The sequence below is a fragment of the Stylophora pistillata genome, chromosome 9 (genome assembly GCF_964205215.1).
Source record: "Stylophora pistillata chromosome 9, jaStyPist1.2, whole genome shotgun sequence".
NCBI lineage: Eukaryota > Metazoa > Cnidaria > Anthozoa > Scleractinia > Pocilloporidae > Stylophora > Stylophora pistillata.
In genome coordinates, this window is record NC_142527.1 from 29729440 (window position 1) to 29745098 (window position 15659).

At 37.3% G+C, this 15659-nt stretch overlaps 1 protein-coding gene and 1 non-coding gene across 2 annotated transcripts; one reads left to right on the forward strand and one right to left on the reverse strand.

Moving 5' to 3' along the window:
* Positions 1-1933: 1933 nt before the first annotated feature.
* LOC111339401 (palmitoyltransferase ZDHHC15B) lies at positions 1934-9104 on the reverse strand. Its single transcript, XM_022946062.2, has 10 exons — positions 8978-9104; positions 8787-8813; positions 8518-8612; positions 7928-7969; positions 5758-5824; positions 5602-5671; positions 5043-5196; positions 3939-4068; positions 3164-3293; positions 1934-2359 (listed from the first exon to the last, which is right to left on the reverse strand). The coding sequence occupies exons 1-10, from the start codon at positions 9087-9089 to the stop codon at positions 2083-2085; spliced, it is 1104 nt and encodes a 367-aa protein (XP_022801797.1). The 5' UTR covers positions 9090-9104; the 3' UTR covers positions 1934-2082.
* A 96-nt stretch (positions 9105-9200) lies between these two features.
* Positions 9201-9273, forward strand: Trnaa-agc (transfer RNA alanine (anticodon AGC)). The gene has a single exon. It is a non-coding gene; the product is annotated as a tRNA-Ala (tRNA).
* The last annotated feature ends 6386 nt before the right edge of the window (positions 9274-15659 follow it).

Here is a 15659-nt window from a genome sequence, read left to right on the forward strand (position 1 = left end):
CAAGAACGGACAGACTCTGTCATGGGCCACTTTTTTTCCAAATCTTGCAAAACCATCAGGGGCGGATCCAGGAATTTTTTATTGGGGGGGTCCAAACTTTGGTTCAGAAAGGACTGCTGGACTTTTTGAGGCTAATATACTTCTCCCCCACACCCCCTCCCACCAGTCGCGGTTGCACGTCATAATTCCTTGGCCGCTTACTTGGATTCATTAATTTAAAAAATCAGCCAGTTAAAAAGTGATAAATAATCCTGTGGATGTAAGAATTTCAGTCTCAAAGTTGTAAGCGTCAGGTCTGATAGGGGAGGTCCGGAACCCCCGCACCCTCCCCCTGGATCCGCCACTGACCATGTACATCAAATGAGTGCATGAAACTTTATATTTGTGCTAGGACACCTTTATAGCTATGTAGAAGCTGTTTTTCAGTTCAACTTATCTTTGAACCGATGAAACATTCGAAAAGAAATGCACGTCAAACTCTTTTCCTCACGTTTTTGTTCCCATCTTTAATTAATCGACGTAAGTCACAAAGCATGATTAAACTTTTAATACGGAAAATACAAAAATACTAAACCAAACATCACATACATTCCACCGATATAGTCAATCGAAATAAACTTATAAACCTATACATATTCGTCGATGGATCTATTGATTCATTACTCATTTAATTTTGCTTTTGACTCACGAGTAATTTCACAAATGGAAAATGAGGCTTTTTACAAAATAAAATACCAAGATCATAATTACGAAGAAAGTACATTTGAAGTGCTCATTAATTCTCTTTGGCTCACCCCTCTCCCAGGAGTGACCAATATATCAATTCTCCTTAAAAACCTAGTACTATGCTGGGCAACAGCTTATGAGAATTTAGAAAACGATCAACCTGGGATTAGTGCTATGATATATAACACATTTTTGGTAAACAAAAAAAACGTAACAGAAGATTGCATTATCAGCATTGGGTAGAATCAGCATGTAGATCACGAGGTGGCTGTAGATCTCTTCATTTCAAGCAGAAGTTAAGTTGACAAATACAAATCTTATATTAAGATCTGTGAAAATGCGTGAATCAGAAGAATCAATATCTTGCGTACATGATACTCCTTTAATAGGCCCTCCTAGCCACATAATACGAGCCCGCTGAGACATCAAGTAAAACAACGGCACAAGCCATTGCACGTAGATTTCACATTGTAGATTTTTTACTGTCACCCTCCCTATGAAAAAATTTTAACTACGCCTTTGTGGATCGTTAGAGTGAAAAAACGTTTTGAACACTAATTCTGATTCAGTTTGAGTATCGAACTAGCAAGACAAAATATACAATCACAGTCGCTCGGGGCTGTCTTGAGTTTGAAAATATCTACATCACGCCGTATATTCTCAAATTAATTGCTGGTTTACCTACAACTATTTACAATCTAAGATTTATTTTACCAGCAGCGAATTTTCAATTTTGTTCATCGGCGTCAAGGGCTCAAACGCTTTGTAACATTTCCCGCCTTCTGGGTTGTTGCTCACACCTAGCTCTAATTTTAATTCCACCACCCCCCACCCCCCCTCCCAAAAAAAAAAAAAAATGCAGATACAAAATTATATTTAAGAAACAATTACCTAGTCTCGAAAACTTAATTTAATCATCTAACTAGCAAACCAGTTCAAGATGTATTCTGACTTTCAAGGACTATGTGATAAATAAACTAAATGTTAAGTTTACACATTCCAACCTCTGAGCTTCTATAAAAAAAACTGTACAGAATTCTCCTTATTTGGCGCGAAAGTAAAACACAGGTGCCCTTATAGTCGTATGTAAATATAAAAAACCCGTCACCAGACTCTTACCTAAAATGATCACAAAACCTAATTAATCCGCTGGTTCTTGCGTCAGCGTGCGTCCATCATTTGTTTGTCATAGTCTGAATGGTTTTTGCTTCATTCCAGCAAAATGACATGAAGAGTTAATAAGACAACGAAAAAGTTTATAAGCCAGCGTTACTTTTACAATGACCATCGTGGAGATGAAATACCAACTCAGCATTCAAGCAATACAAGCAGTTCCAGCAGGGACACTTGTGGATATTACAATGCCGTCCCATCTTGAATGTCATCTTCCTGCACTGCCAGGACGTCCGGTTTGGCTCTGGGAGCATATGGCATCTGAGTTTCCACTTCATTCTCATGCACCAGCTCTTCTGATGTAATATCAATGGCCACAGTTATCGAATCTTGTTTGTCATCACTGGAGTGGGTGTCCTGTGGATCCAACTCCCCTTCTTCCATCCATCTTTGCTGATCATTTAAAAGCGAGTCTTGCTCTGGTTGGTTTATTGATGGGAAGTGAACTCCGTCACCAATACTGTCCAAAAAATTAACCATTGGAAAATATCAAGACTGAACAAGATTCTACTGGTATTATCCTATTTGTACTAGAAGTATGGTGCAAGTTCAGTTTTGAGATTTACATACAGATCTTAAACTTGCAGACATGTTCTTTTAACCTTTTGTGCCATTGCATCTGTATGCACATTCTCCATATTTTTTCTAGGGTGCTGAGAAGGAGAAGTCCAGTAACAATGAGAGCTTCTTTAGTTAGTGATCATTTCCTTCATTCTTGTAACCCAAATATTCTTTTCAACTGTGATATTGTAAGGAGAAATTAGAAGCTAGTCACTCTTCAGGGTCAAAGTTTTGATGAGCCAGCCCTTATTTTCTTTATCATTTTTTTAACGTGTATGAAACCAATAAAGCAAACGGTGGACTTCACGATGGCGTAGGTTACGATGTGGTACCTATCTCCGACATGGTGTTCAGCTGGGTATTCTGGGAGGGTAGGGTAAGAATAATGAGGGGAGAGTGTTGGCAGTGACAAAACACAATAAAACAGAGGGTGGAGTTGAGGGTGGTACAGGTTACTCTAAAGGGTTACTCCTATATCCAACACGGTGTTTAGCTGAGCACTCTAGGAGGGGAGGGTATGTACAGTGGGGGGGAGTGGTGATGGAGGTAAAACCCAAAAAAATGGTGGAGTTGAGGGTGGCATAGGTAACTGTGTGGTACCTATCTCCAACATGATGTTTTAGCAGGGTACTCTGGGAGGGGAGGAGAGGGTATGTATGGTGGGAGGGGGTGATGGTGGTGAATGTATTTATAAAACTCTTACCTCGTGAAAATAGGTAAAAACCAATACCACTTGTTGAGTCCCAGAACTTGTTCTGCATTCTTTATTGCAGTTCCCAAACTAAAACCATCCTTGTTTGGGCCATAGGAGAAATGGGGAACTCTGAATGACTCTGTTAGGAAAGAAATGGATGAACTACATGTACATCACCACAAACAAGCAAATTAAAACTTTCCTGTAATTGTAATGAACACTACAAAAACTACACAATTTTGTTGCAAAATATTTCAGAACTTGAAATGAAGAACACTGCAAATCATATGCAGCAAAATTTGTCATAAAGACTTAATTTTTTCACAGAAAAAAATTGAACTCACATGACATTAAATTATCAAAGGGTATGTGGAGAAGGTGGGGTCAAAACAAATCAGGCTCAAGTAGACTACTTATGTTTTACAAAGTAAAGAAAAGATCTATTCAGGTGAACCCCAATTAAAGCAACTGCAGAAAAGAAGTCTGACAAAAATTAAGGCTTCCATGCAATTTTCACCTGCACTTCCCAGTTGGACACCTAACCATTATAACTGGGAGGCACTGGTTCAAATTCTGTTGAGGCCTAAATTTTTTCAGGTTTCTTTTCTGCAGCTGATTTAATTGCAGCCTACCAGTAAAGATCATTTCTGAACTTTGTTATTATCAGTGGTTCAAAATATCACTCATTTCATTACTTATTTCGTGTTCTTTGAAAGACATTTACTTCATTATCATGTACATATTTAGTGAAACAAAAAGATAACAATCAAAATTTCAAACTCACCAAGTGTTGTCTTGTTGTTACCAGTAAGATATAAATGGTAACCAAATAGTGACCAAAGACTTATACAAAACATAAGGGCAACGAAAAACAAGAACAAAACGTGCAATTTTCCATCACCTTCCAAAGAGTTCTGTTAAAGACAAGAAAATGACAACATTAAACTTTGCAACAATGGGGGTACAACAACCCTGAAACAAACACCTAAATAAAAAACAAGTTCTTTAAGTCAACAGTGATATTAAACCTTTACAAATTTTGCAAGGCTGGGTTTATCAGTAAAATTGAAGAACAGCTCCCCAAAATGTCTGTCAGCCAACTGTCGGCCAACTGTTCACCAACAGTTGGCCAACATAATGAAAACAAATTCAGAAACGAGTAAATAGACTGTCATCTTGGTAAGTTTGAACTTTCACAATTACCTCAAAATGAATTTTGATGAACACCACATGATAGAGGTAAATTTTGAGTGTGAGGCATTATTGGCCATATCAATCTTCATTTATGTAAACTTGATGTGTAGTATCTGACTGACACATTTCGTTCCGCTGAAATTGGAAGAGTTTAGTTACTTAGATTTAACAATTATTTGCCAAAGGTGAGGTGAATATCGTCGAATAATCCGCGGGACGAAGTTGAGAGGATTATTCGACAATATTCACTGAACCTGAACAACAGATAAATTTCTAAAATCACAACATTTTAGTAACAATTATTAACATTCTATTTTAGCATTTTATATAAACTGCGTGGAGTGGTTTATATAGCGTCATATAAGGAACCGCTTGACCAATAAGATTGATGGAAACTATTTGCTCAGCTCTGAAATTATACTAATTAGCAATACGAGTAAATTTTTTCAAAGACTCACAAAATTGCACGAGCCCGTGTTTTCATTGTGTTTCTGTTGTGTTTTCGTTGTGTTTTCGTTGTGTTTTCTGTGTTTCGTTTGCCAACAGTTGGCCGACAGATATTTTGGGGAGCTGTTCTTCAATTTTACTGGTTAATCTAACATGGCACCCACAGACCCACAGGTTTCAAATCCTTGACTTCCATGTAAATTAGAAAAGGTAAAATGTTATGATATTGCAAATTTCTTGTACTTACATTCCAAAACGCAATGAAATATTTTGTAACTGTTGCTGTGACATAGAGTGTGTAAAGGATCGCATAAAACAGGAATAGGAGAAAGAACTTGTAGTTAGTGAATCCAACACAGTTATTCACCCACGGACAATGATGATCCATTTTCAAAATACATCTGTAACAAATATAAAATAACTTATTAGAAAACATTACTTTTCTTGATTCCTAATTGAATAAAGTGAAACCTTCCCCCACAGTATGAGGGCTTCATTACTCCACAATCAAGTAAAGAGAAAACAAAAACTTTTTTAGTTTAATGGTGCCCCAAATCCTTTAGTCTAAATTACAAGGAAAATGTGTAGACTGAAACTAAAAGAGAGAGGTAATTAGCCATTTAGCTTTGGAAATCAAGGGTTAAGTTACTGCATTTGGTTTTGTACCATACATCCCCACCCCTTCTAGAAATGCTATGACTAAATATTTCAGGAATGTTCTACAATGCTTAAAAAAATCATATTGATAAAAAATCAGATTTTTTTTTTCATTGTTAATCTTGTCAATCTCCTCTTGTTCAACTTACTTTCTACACATGGAGCAGTGGTGACATCTGTCTGGTTTGATAGCTTGACAAATATCACAATACCTAGCAGCTGCAAAAGAATTTTAATCAATTATTTTTTAAGACTCATTGCGAGGCTACAAGAAGCAAGAAAGTCCAGTTCAACTAGGATCTTACCTCCTGATACAGTCTGCGTAAAAACTGGAAGTTTTCTTGATATTTTTTCTAGAACTTCTTTCGGATCCTGCAGAGAGATTTCAAAGAAAAACAATTTTCACGAAATGTGGATTGTGCACTAAATGAAAGACAACACATCTTTTTCCTTCTTAGAACATCTAATGTCATTTTCACTCCTGAACTGCCTTCTAAATCAAAATTCAGTGTAACTTCAATTCTCATTAAAGAAGCTTATTGCAAAAGTAGTGTGAGTTTGTTACTTGGCCAGTAATTACAAAGTGTTTCTACTGATCTTTCTGTTACCATAACCTACAGTTTGCTTTTGTTAATGAAAATATGTTTCTTATCAGTTTTCTCTTGATCATCAAAAGAGAATAAGAGATTATTATTACATGACTCGGGCAGTCAGAGGGCCAATAACTAATAACTAAAATCAACCAATCAAAATGCTCTATTGCCGGTTGATATTCTCTCAGTATTGGACTGGGCACGGTCCCGAATGGTCCTGAATGATACCGCACTTGTGTCCCTTTGAACTTCAGTCGTATAATAAATCTCTTATTAACCAAGCTTGCTCAGGACCGTACTGGAAGAATATCGGCCCTCGGTCTTTCTTGTACGGACCTCGCTGCGCTTGGTCCTTACTGTCAAGACCTTGGGCCGATATTCTCCCAGTACGGCCCTCGCGCTTGGTTAATAAGATATAATTATGTAGTTATCTCCAGGAAAACTGATCTATTATTCCAGACCTGAACAATTTTATTTATTAAGAGTGAAATGTTCAATGCCAGAAAATGCTTGAAACATTGTTATCTTGGGTTCTGTATGTGTTTCAAAGCAGCTACAGTCAGCTCTCAGCTACCAGACACTCTTGTAAGTGGATAGCTCTACTTATGGACACTTTTCAATTCCTATTATTGCCTCCCTGTCAAAGTCTGTATTTACACATTCCTGTACATGAATATGCATAATCATATACAATGAATATATGAAAGTTCATATATTTTGAACTGCAGTTATAGATACGTATGATGCACGATCCTCGCAGTAGAGAGCGCTATTTATGCAATAGCGAAAATCAGACCTGAAAAAAATCAGGCCTGTACGGGATTCGAACCACCAACCTCTGTGATACTAGTGCAGCGCTCTACCAATTGAGCTAACAAGCCAACTGGGAGCAGGCCGTTAAGTTGATTTGTAATAAACCCGTGATGATAAATCAGATACAATGAATATAATTATGAAAGTTCGTATATATATATATATATATATATTTTTTTTCATATATTCATTGTATCTGATTTATCAACACGGGTTTGTTACAAATCAACTTAACGGCCTGCGCCCAGTTGGCTTGTTAGCTCAATTGGTAGAGTGCTGCACTAGTATCGCAGAGGTTGGTGGTTCGAATCCGGTACAGGCCTGATTTTTTTCAGGTCTGATTTTCACTGTTGCATAAATAGTGCTCTCTACTACGAGGATCGCGCATCATACGTAATATGCATAATAACTGACTTTTGGCAATAAAATTTAACTTGAGTGTGCAAATCAATAAAAATATAACCTTTGATAATGTAACAGAACAGTGGGATTGGTTCTATCAAATCTCCATTTGTCCACAGGAAAGCAAACCATCCATTTATTTGACATTAACAAGAGTCAGACATAGCACTTTCCCACAAGCAGAGATCCAACCTATTTTCCTTTGGTGTCCACTTATGAGAATAATTTTTGTGGGCGGACAGTTCTGCTAACACAGGGCTCAACACTAACTTTTCAACTTACTAGCCAAGTGGCTAGTAACAACTTAAATGTTACAACAATTTCAGTTTGTTTACTGTCCAAACTGGCTAATGGAAATTGAAAACCACTATCCAAAACTGAATTCTACTGGTCTGTGGCTAGTTGGTGTAAGTGTCGAGCTCTGTAACAGAACTTTTTCAAATTCCAGAGGATGTCCGCTTATGAGAGAGTTCACCTTATGCTCTAAAACATGTTAATTCTCAGAGCTGTTGAGTGATGCACCATATGAACCTTAACAAATTCTCTAATCCTCATACATCTAAATGGTTTGATTCTTTTTCCTTCTCTCGAAAAGGCAACATCAAAGGGGGCACCTTGAGTAAACAGTGGCTGTAAAATTAATTAAAATATTTAATGAAATACATACTCCATTATCTAATGCTTCCCTGTCTGCTCTTGACAAGAAAAACTGCAAATTGAAAGTAAGATTAGCATTTAATTATAAGGTAGGAGGTGTAGTCTTCAAACCTCTCTTAAAAGATGATAAGCATTCAATGAAAAAGTGTATTAATTCAAAATTTATACAATTTGCTATGTTTTGCAATTAATGGCCCTTTCCAACCGGGTTTGCACTCTGTCTGGGAATTTTTACTATTTTTGCAATTAAACTGAAGGGAACATTAGAGCCAGGAGTTTTCAGAATTAAGAAAAGTTTTAGCTCTAAATTACGAGTATCCTAGGTTTTAATGTCTGTGATCAATACAGCTTTGAGTCTTCTTCTATGAATGTTTCTGTACACGTATAAAAAGGTTACGTGTTATGTTTTTTACCCTAGTTCCAGATCAGGTCATCTGATCAAAGTCAATGCAAGGCGGTGGAATTCATCTAAACAATTTTCGTTTTCATAACACTCGTCACAATTCAAAAGTTTAAACATTCTTTAATGATTATGCAAATGGTTACTGTACTAGTTGCTAAATCGATTACATCTGAGCCAATATCTAAACCTAAACAAACCTGTGAAGGAACAAGACCAGAAGAGGCACATATCGTTCTCCAATACGAAATCATCAACATGAAGAAGAAAGGGTGATAAAAGATCAAATATACAGCTGAAAATTAAAAGAAGGAAATAATCATAATTTGGCGACATTTGAAAGTGATCAAATGACGAAATACACAAGAACATTATTATGGTACGCAAGTTCCATCGATCTTATCAGATCGTAATTAATGTTTTCCATATTCGAGACTTTTATAAACAGTTCTGGCAGAATTTAATTTACCTCTTTCGAATGGAGACTGCACACTCTCTGAAATCGAAACAAAGAGAAAAAATCCTAAGAAAGTTATCCAACCAACCGGAAGGCAGAAATTTCAGTTTACATGCACTAACTCGGCACAAGAGCACGAACTGAATAATGCTCATAAAATCAACAATTCAACGCGTTTAGGCCTCAAAAATTTAAGCTCTCACCAAAGCAAAGAACCAAGACGTAAGCATAGTAAGACCAGACAATAACTGCGTTGATGAACAGCACAGGGATCCACTGAAAGGATTTAAAGAGACAATTCAAAACGGCAGCCATGTTTGAAATGTTTTCGTGGAACAAGCGATCATGCGCAAAAACGTAGTGACGTAACCAGAATGAATTTGTGAAGGTTTTAAATATTTAAAATTTGCGATGTGTAGATGTGGAGGGGGACTAGCTCAGATGGTAGAGCGCTCGCTTAGCATGCGAGAGGTACCGGGATCGATGCCCGGGTCCTCCAGAAAACTTTTCGTTCTGTTCCTTTTCTTTGTTTTTTTTTTCTCTCCTTGACCAAGAATTTTGATTGATAAAAGACTCAATTAATATAGAAAGTAGCTTTCACAACTCGGGTTTTGAGTTCGTCTCTCGGACTCTCCAAGTTTATTTATTTATTTATTTATTTATTACAATTTAATGGCATTAATAGTAATACATAACAACAAAACTAATATAAATAGCCATACGGATAATCTGTAAAGGAGTCCAGGACCCCATAAAGAACAGATCACCAATGAATATCTACTAAAATAAGTTACAAAGTAAAGTATAAAATCAAAATAAAATCAATAGTTCAACAATAATAACTAATTTAATGCACGATCCAGTAAACATTTCTTGACTCCCCGCTTGAAAACATCAACACTTGCTGCCTTACGAGTATCGTAGGGCAAAAGATTCCAGGAGTCAACTATCCTGTGAAAAAAACTATATTTAAGTGGATTTGTTCTTGCATATTTCTTCTTAAGAGATAAATCATCGTATTTCCTAAATGAATAATGATCCGCATTAGAATAAAAATCTACGTATGAATCGATATTGATGTTACTTATTCCATTGAGAGCTTTATATAAAAAAGTAACATCAGCTAGAAATCTCCTATTTTCTAGTGACATCAAATTTAGCTTCTTTAAACGAGTCTCATAATTGTCCTCAGTCTTTAAAATGAACTTGGTTGCTCTTCTTTGTACTTTTTCAACTTTTTCTATGTTCCTTTTGGTGTAGGGTGACCATACAGCAGAGCAGTATTCAACATTCGATCGAACTAACGCGCAGTAAAGAGTTCTCAGAGTCGTAGTATCATCCAGACCTCTACAAGTCCTTTTAATTAGCCCTAACATTTTGTTTGCTTTCGACACAATAATATCAATGTGCGAGTTCCAGATAAAATTGTCAGTAGTTGTAACTCCCAAGTCTTTGAATTCTCTAACTTCTTCCAAGAGAGAATTGTCCAAGGAATAATTAGAGACTAAAGGTTGCCTTTTCTTTGTTAATCTCATAACTTTGCACTTTTTGACATTAAAAGCCATGGCATTGCGAATACTCCAATGATGAAGATTATCCAGGTCCCGTTGAAAACAGAATTGATCACTAACATCATCAATGACTCTTGAAGTTTTACAATCATCAGCAAAAAGCGCAATGGTATTTCCAGGGAGAACAACATCGGGCAAGTCATTCACAAAAACTACAAAAAATAGCGGCCCCAGAATGGAGCCCTGTGGGACACCGGACGGAACTTCTAACCAAGTGGAGGAGACGCCATCCAACACAGTTCTTTGCCAACGATTACTCAAGTAACTCTCACACCACTGTAGTAGGGAGCCAGAAATTCCGAAATTACAGAGCTTCCGCAGTAAAATTGAATGATTCACTCTGTCGAAAGCCTTGGAGAAGTCCAGGAAAGCAACATCCACCTGTCGTCCCTCATCCAAAGCTGTGACCCACTGATAATGAGTGAGAACCAATTGTGACCCACAAGATTTCCCCTTCACAAATCCATGCTGCCACTCAGATAAATAGGGCGAAATATGCGCGTAAACAGCAGTATGCACAAGACGCTCTAAACATTTAGCTGGAATAGGTAACAGGGAAATTGATCTGTAATTTTCCACGAATTCCTTATCATTGTTCTTATGTATAGGAGTGATGTTAGCGGATTTCCACAAGGTGGGCATGACTCCTGAGCTTAGGGATAAGTTAAACAAGTGCGACAAGGGAACCGACAATTCCTTCGCACAGATTTGTAGAATTCTTGATGGTATATTATCCACACCGGGTGATTTATTGATGTCGAGCCTACTTAGAATTCCCTGCACTTCAAATGGTGTAGTTGTAACGTTCAGTAACAAATTTGGATTCACAACATCTGTAGTCGGACAGCTAACATCAGCTGAATCCTTTGAATAAATTGAGTGGAAGAACTTATTAAAAAGTTCCGCCTTGGAAGACGCATCTGTAGAACAAACATTATCATAAATTACAGTATCTGGAATTCTCTTAGTTTTAGATTTAACGGAGTAAAATTTCCAGAAATGTTTAGGGTTGTCCTGAAGTTTTCCAGACAGAGATTGAAGATAATTGTAGTAACTTGTATTAATAAGTCTCTTTGTTTTCTTTCTCAGCTCCTTGAATTTTAAGAATATGTCCGGTGAACCATTAGATTTAACTTGCTTCCATAATTTCCTCTTCTTCCTAATTAGTTTCATTATATCATTGCAAATCCAAGGAGGCCTAGAGCGACGCTTGAGTGTTATCCGGGGTATATGTTGATTGACAGCAGAAAACAGAAGATCCTGAAACTTTAACAGACCTGTATCGATACAGTTATCGCATGTAACTAGATTCCAGGGAATAGATTGTAAGGTCTCCTGCAAACCTTTAAAATCAGCCTTTTTGTAACAATATACCTTACGCTGAATGTTATTAGGCCTTCTCATCTCAGTACGAAACTTGAAGGTAAGGGGATGATGGTCTGAGTCAAATGCATGCGGATGCACCGCTACATCTTCAACCAAGATGTCATTATTGGTTAGGACCAGATCCAAAATATTGCCAGAAGGTCCAGGATTTCTTAGATCTCGAGTTGCATGTAGGTTCTTTTGTACCAAATAGAAATCATCCAAAATACTACAAAAATCCTTAATTCCAGGGTCTGACTTTATAGGGCATCCAAGATTCCAGTCAATGTGTGGAAAATTAAAGTCCCCAGTTACAACAAGATTTGAAAGACCAGTTCCTGAATATTTATCCAAAAACTCTCTGAATTGTGACAAAAATAACTCATCTGCGTCCGGTGGTCTATAAAATGCAGAAAGGAGTACACAAATAGTAGGATTTGGACGAATTTCAAGAGCTATCATCTCTAAATTAACCTCCAGGTCAGTCCTGCGAATACAAGAAATATGATTCTTGATAGCTATAAGCACTCCACCACCCCGCCTATTACATCTGTCCTTCCGAAAAATATTATAGCCTTCAAGCTTAAGTTCAAAGTCCTGATAGTTACTATCCAGCCATGTCTCAACTATGACAACAACATCAAACGAATCCATAAATAGCAATGCTTGTAGGTCAAAAACTTTGTTCCGTATACTTCTGGCATTTAAGAATAAAGCTTTGGGAAAAATATTTCGCACACCGTCAGTAGAACCTGAAAGTGATGACTGTAGACTGCCATTGGTATCTTCCATAGTAGATTCCTCGAAGAACGAATCGGTGAAATTAAATGGAAAAGTACAATCGGAACAGTACCAAGTTTCATCTGAGGATCCCAAATCAATATATGTTCTAATATCCAAGTTGATACACTTGATATGGTGCCATTTACAACAGCCATCACAAAGAATTCCTTTTTGGTTAGAGCGAACAGAATTGGAGCAAACTCCACACGGATGCTTCCACGTGGGCGGTTTTCTTCCAGCACGAGTAATGTTGTCGTGTGCCGAAGTACAGCCATAACCAGGATTTGGATGAATATCCCCACATAACAATAAGTTGTTCAGTTGGAAGTTGCCTTGCGCGACTACCACTCAAACTTTTTAAGCGATCGCAATCAATTTCGAGGCCACACAAATAGTTTTGCTTTGTTTTTTACGATAAGCGGTCTCAGACAAGATTTTACGACACGGGCCGGCCAGAAAAACCCGCGAAACAGTTCGCAACACATCGATGTATTCCTCTCGTTCCCAGGGTCTTTCTCTTTCCTGTTCCCCTAGCTCGTCAACGCCACAGTCTTGCAACAAATTTGTGCAATGGTTGCAGCGACAAAGGAGTGAGTAGTCCAGTGGTCAGTGCGCTGGACTCTGGGTTAAACGGCCCGGGTTCAAGTCCTGGCTGGGGCTTCACGTTGAGTCCTTAAGCAAGACACTTCACTCACATTGTTTCGTCTTCTCGGATAGGACGTAAAGCCGGAGGTCCCGTCTCTTACAGGGTAAGGGGTAAAAGACGTTAATTTCCCACGCACGAGATTACTGTGTGCTGGATGTCCTCCCCTGGGGTGGGTTGGGTGGGAAAACAGCAGGTCCACATCAGCTAATACAGTTGCCAATAAATTCAACCTGCTTCAACAAATAAACATGATGATGATGATGATGATGATGATGATGATGAGTCACAGGGACTTGGCTTATAAGCGATACACGCGGAAAGTCTGTCACAGATCTAGAGCATGCGCAATGCGTTATTCCCAGCCCGTAGGACCAGCAGGTCCCTAGAAGATTTCGTCTGATCCAAAACTGGCGACTGTATTTTTCCCGTCTCAGTTAATACTCGTTTTCTTCCGTATGTTAAGAAAATAATCGTCGAAAAAGCCCTTAATCTTGCCTCGTAGTGTATCTGAAAACAGTGACACAAGTGATCCGCCAAAAGCGAGGGACAAGTCCTAAATTCCAGCTGGGTCCAGTTGTTCGAAGGCCGACTAGCAGTAACCCAGGGTTAAATTTTGACTCAGGTTTCCTTATTTCTCTATTCAAGAAAGTTTCTGAGATAATTTTCCCCGTTCTTTTTAGGGCATCCAATCATCAAATTGTAGCTTTCAGATCTGAAATCAAATTTCACGCTAATCCTGGGTTATCTCGACCCAGCTTTGAACAACCCGGCCCAGGCTATCGTTGTCGGTGGTTCCGTCCCGAAAGAAGATAGATAGATAGATAGATAGATAGATAGATAGATAGATAGATAGATAGATAGATAGATGGATAGATAGGTAGATAGATAGAAGACAGATAAATAGATAAATACTGGGATAGATAGAGAGATAGATAGATAGATGATGGATAGATAGATAGATAGATGATAGATAGATGATAGATGATAGGTAGATAGATAGATAGATAGATAGAGAGAGAGAGAGATAGATAAATTGATAGATGATAGATGATAGATAGATGATAGATGATAGATAGATAGATAGATGATAGATAGATAGAGAGACAGACAGATAGATAGATAGATAGATAGATAGACAGATAGATGATAGATAGATAGATAGATAGATGAGAGATAGATAGACAGATAGACAAATAGATAGATAGATGATAGATAGATAGATGATAGATGATAGATGATAGATAGATGATAGATGATAGATAGATAGATAGATGATAGATGATAGATGATAGATAGATAGATAGATAGATAGATGATAGATAGATAGATAGATAGATGATAGATGATAGATGATAGATAGATAGATAGATGATAGATAGATAGATAGACAGATAGATAGATATATAGACAGATGATAGATAATAGATAGATAGATAGATGATAGATAGATAGATAGAGATAGATACATAGAGAGATAGATAGATAGATAGACAGATAGATGATAGATAGATAGATGATAGATAGATAGATGATAGATAGATAGATGATAGATAGATAGATAGATAGATAGACAGATAGATAGATGATATATGATAGATAGATAAATAGATAGATAGATGATAGATAGATAGATAGATGATAGATAGATAGATAGATAGATAGATAGATAGACTGACGTTTATTAAGAATACCTTAATAGCAGCTGGAAGCTGAATTGCAAAGGTGTACAAATTATGTAATAGATCTATACAATAAAATCAAACCTAAAAGGGAACTTATTTACATATACAATTATAATAAATTTTAGTTAAAATGTCTTGCGCTTGCTGGAATGAAAGTATCTCTGAACCGATTTGTTTTAAAAGAAACTCTAGATGGTCTGCGTCGTCTTAACTCCATAAGTTGATCTCGGTTATCGAAAGGCAGTAAGTGGTATAAACAATCCAAGGGATTGGAGACGATGTTGTTAAAGAATTTTAAGCAAAGGTCTTCTCTCCGATCCCTTAGGGTTTTCAGCTCTGCCATCGGAAGCACTTCTCTATAATGATTATCATAACCGTATATAATTTTCAAGGCTCTCTTTTGGACACGCTCTAAACTTAAGCTGAAATAATTGGGGAGACTATAATGGTAGACCTGACATCCATAAAGTAAGACAGATTGAATACAAGCAACATAAAAATTTACTAATTCTGGTGATGGTACCTTAGCTCGCTTTAGCTTAGTTAAAAAGTAAAGGCGCTTAGCGGCCTTTTTAATCGTCTCAGTAACGTGATTGTTCCACTTGAGGTTGTCTTGAAAATACACACCCAGTAATTTCAGGACACTAACGGCACTAACCTTAGAGCCATTAATTTCTATGAGATCGTAAGAAGGAGGGGAGCGCACAAAGGAAACTCTTAGCTGATTACATTTTTTCGGATGGAGTTGAAACGAGTTGAGTGTTGACCATGTAGCTACTTCGTTTATCATAGACTGAGCATTGCTAGGACCACCCTTGCTTATGATTTCATACACTGT

What these genes read in the sequence shown, in the direction of transcription:
- LOC111339401 (XM_022946062.2), bottom strand. Translation starts at nt 9,089, where the DNA reads ATGGCTGCCGTTTTGAATTGTCTCTTTAAATCCTTTCAGTGGATCCCT. An exon ending in CACTGCTCCATGTGTAGAAA is followed by an intron (nt 5,197 to 5,601) that starts GTAAGTTGAACA and finishes TATTTGTTACAG; the next exon opens with ATGTATTTTGAAAATGGATC. An exon ending in ATTTCATTGCGTTTTGGAAT is followed by an intron (nt 4,069 to 5,042) that starts GTAAGTACAAGA and finishes TGTCTTTAACAG; the next exon opens with AACTCTTTGGAAGGTGATGG.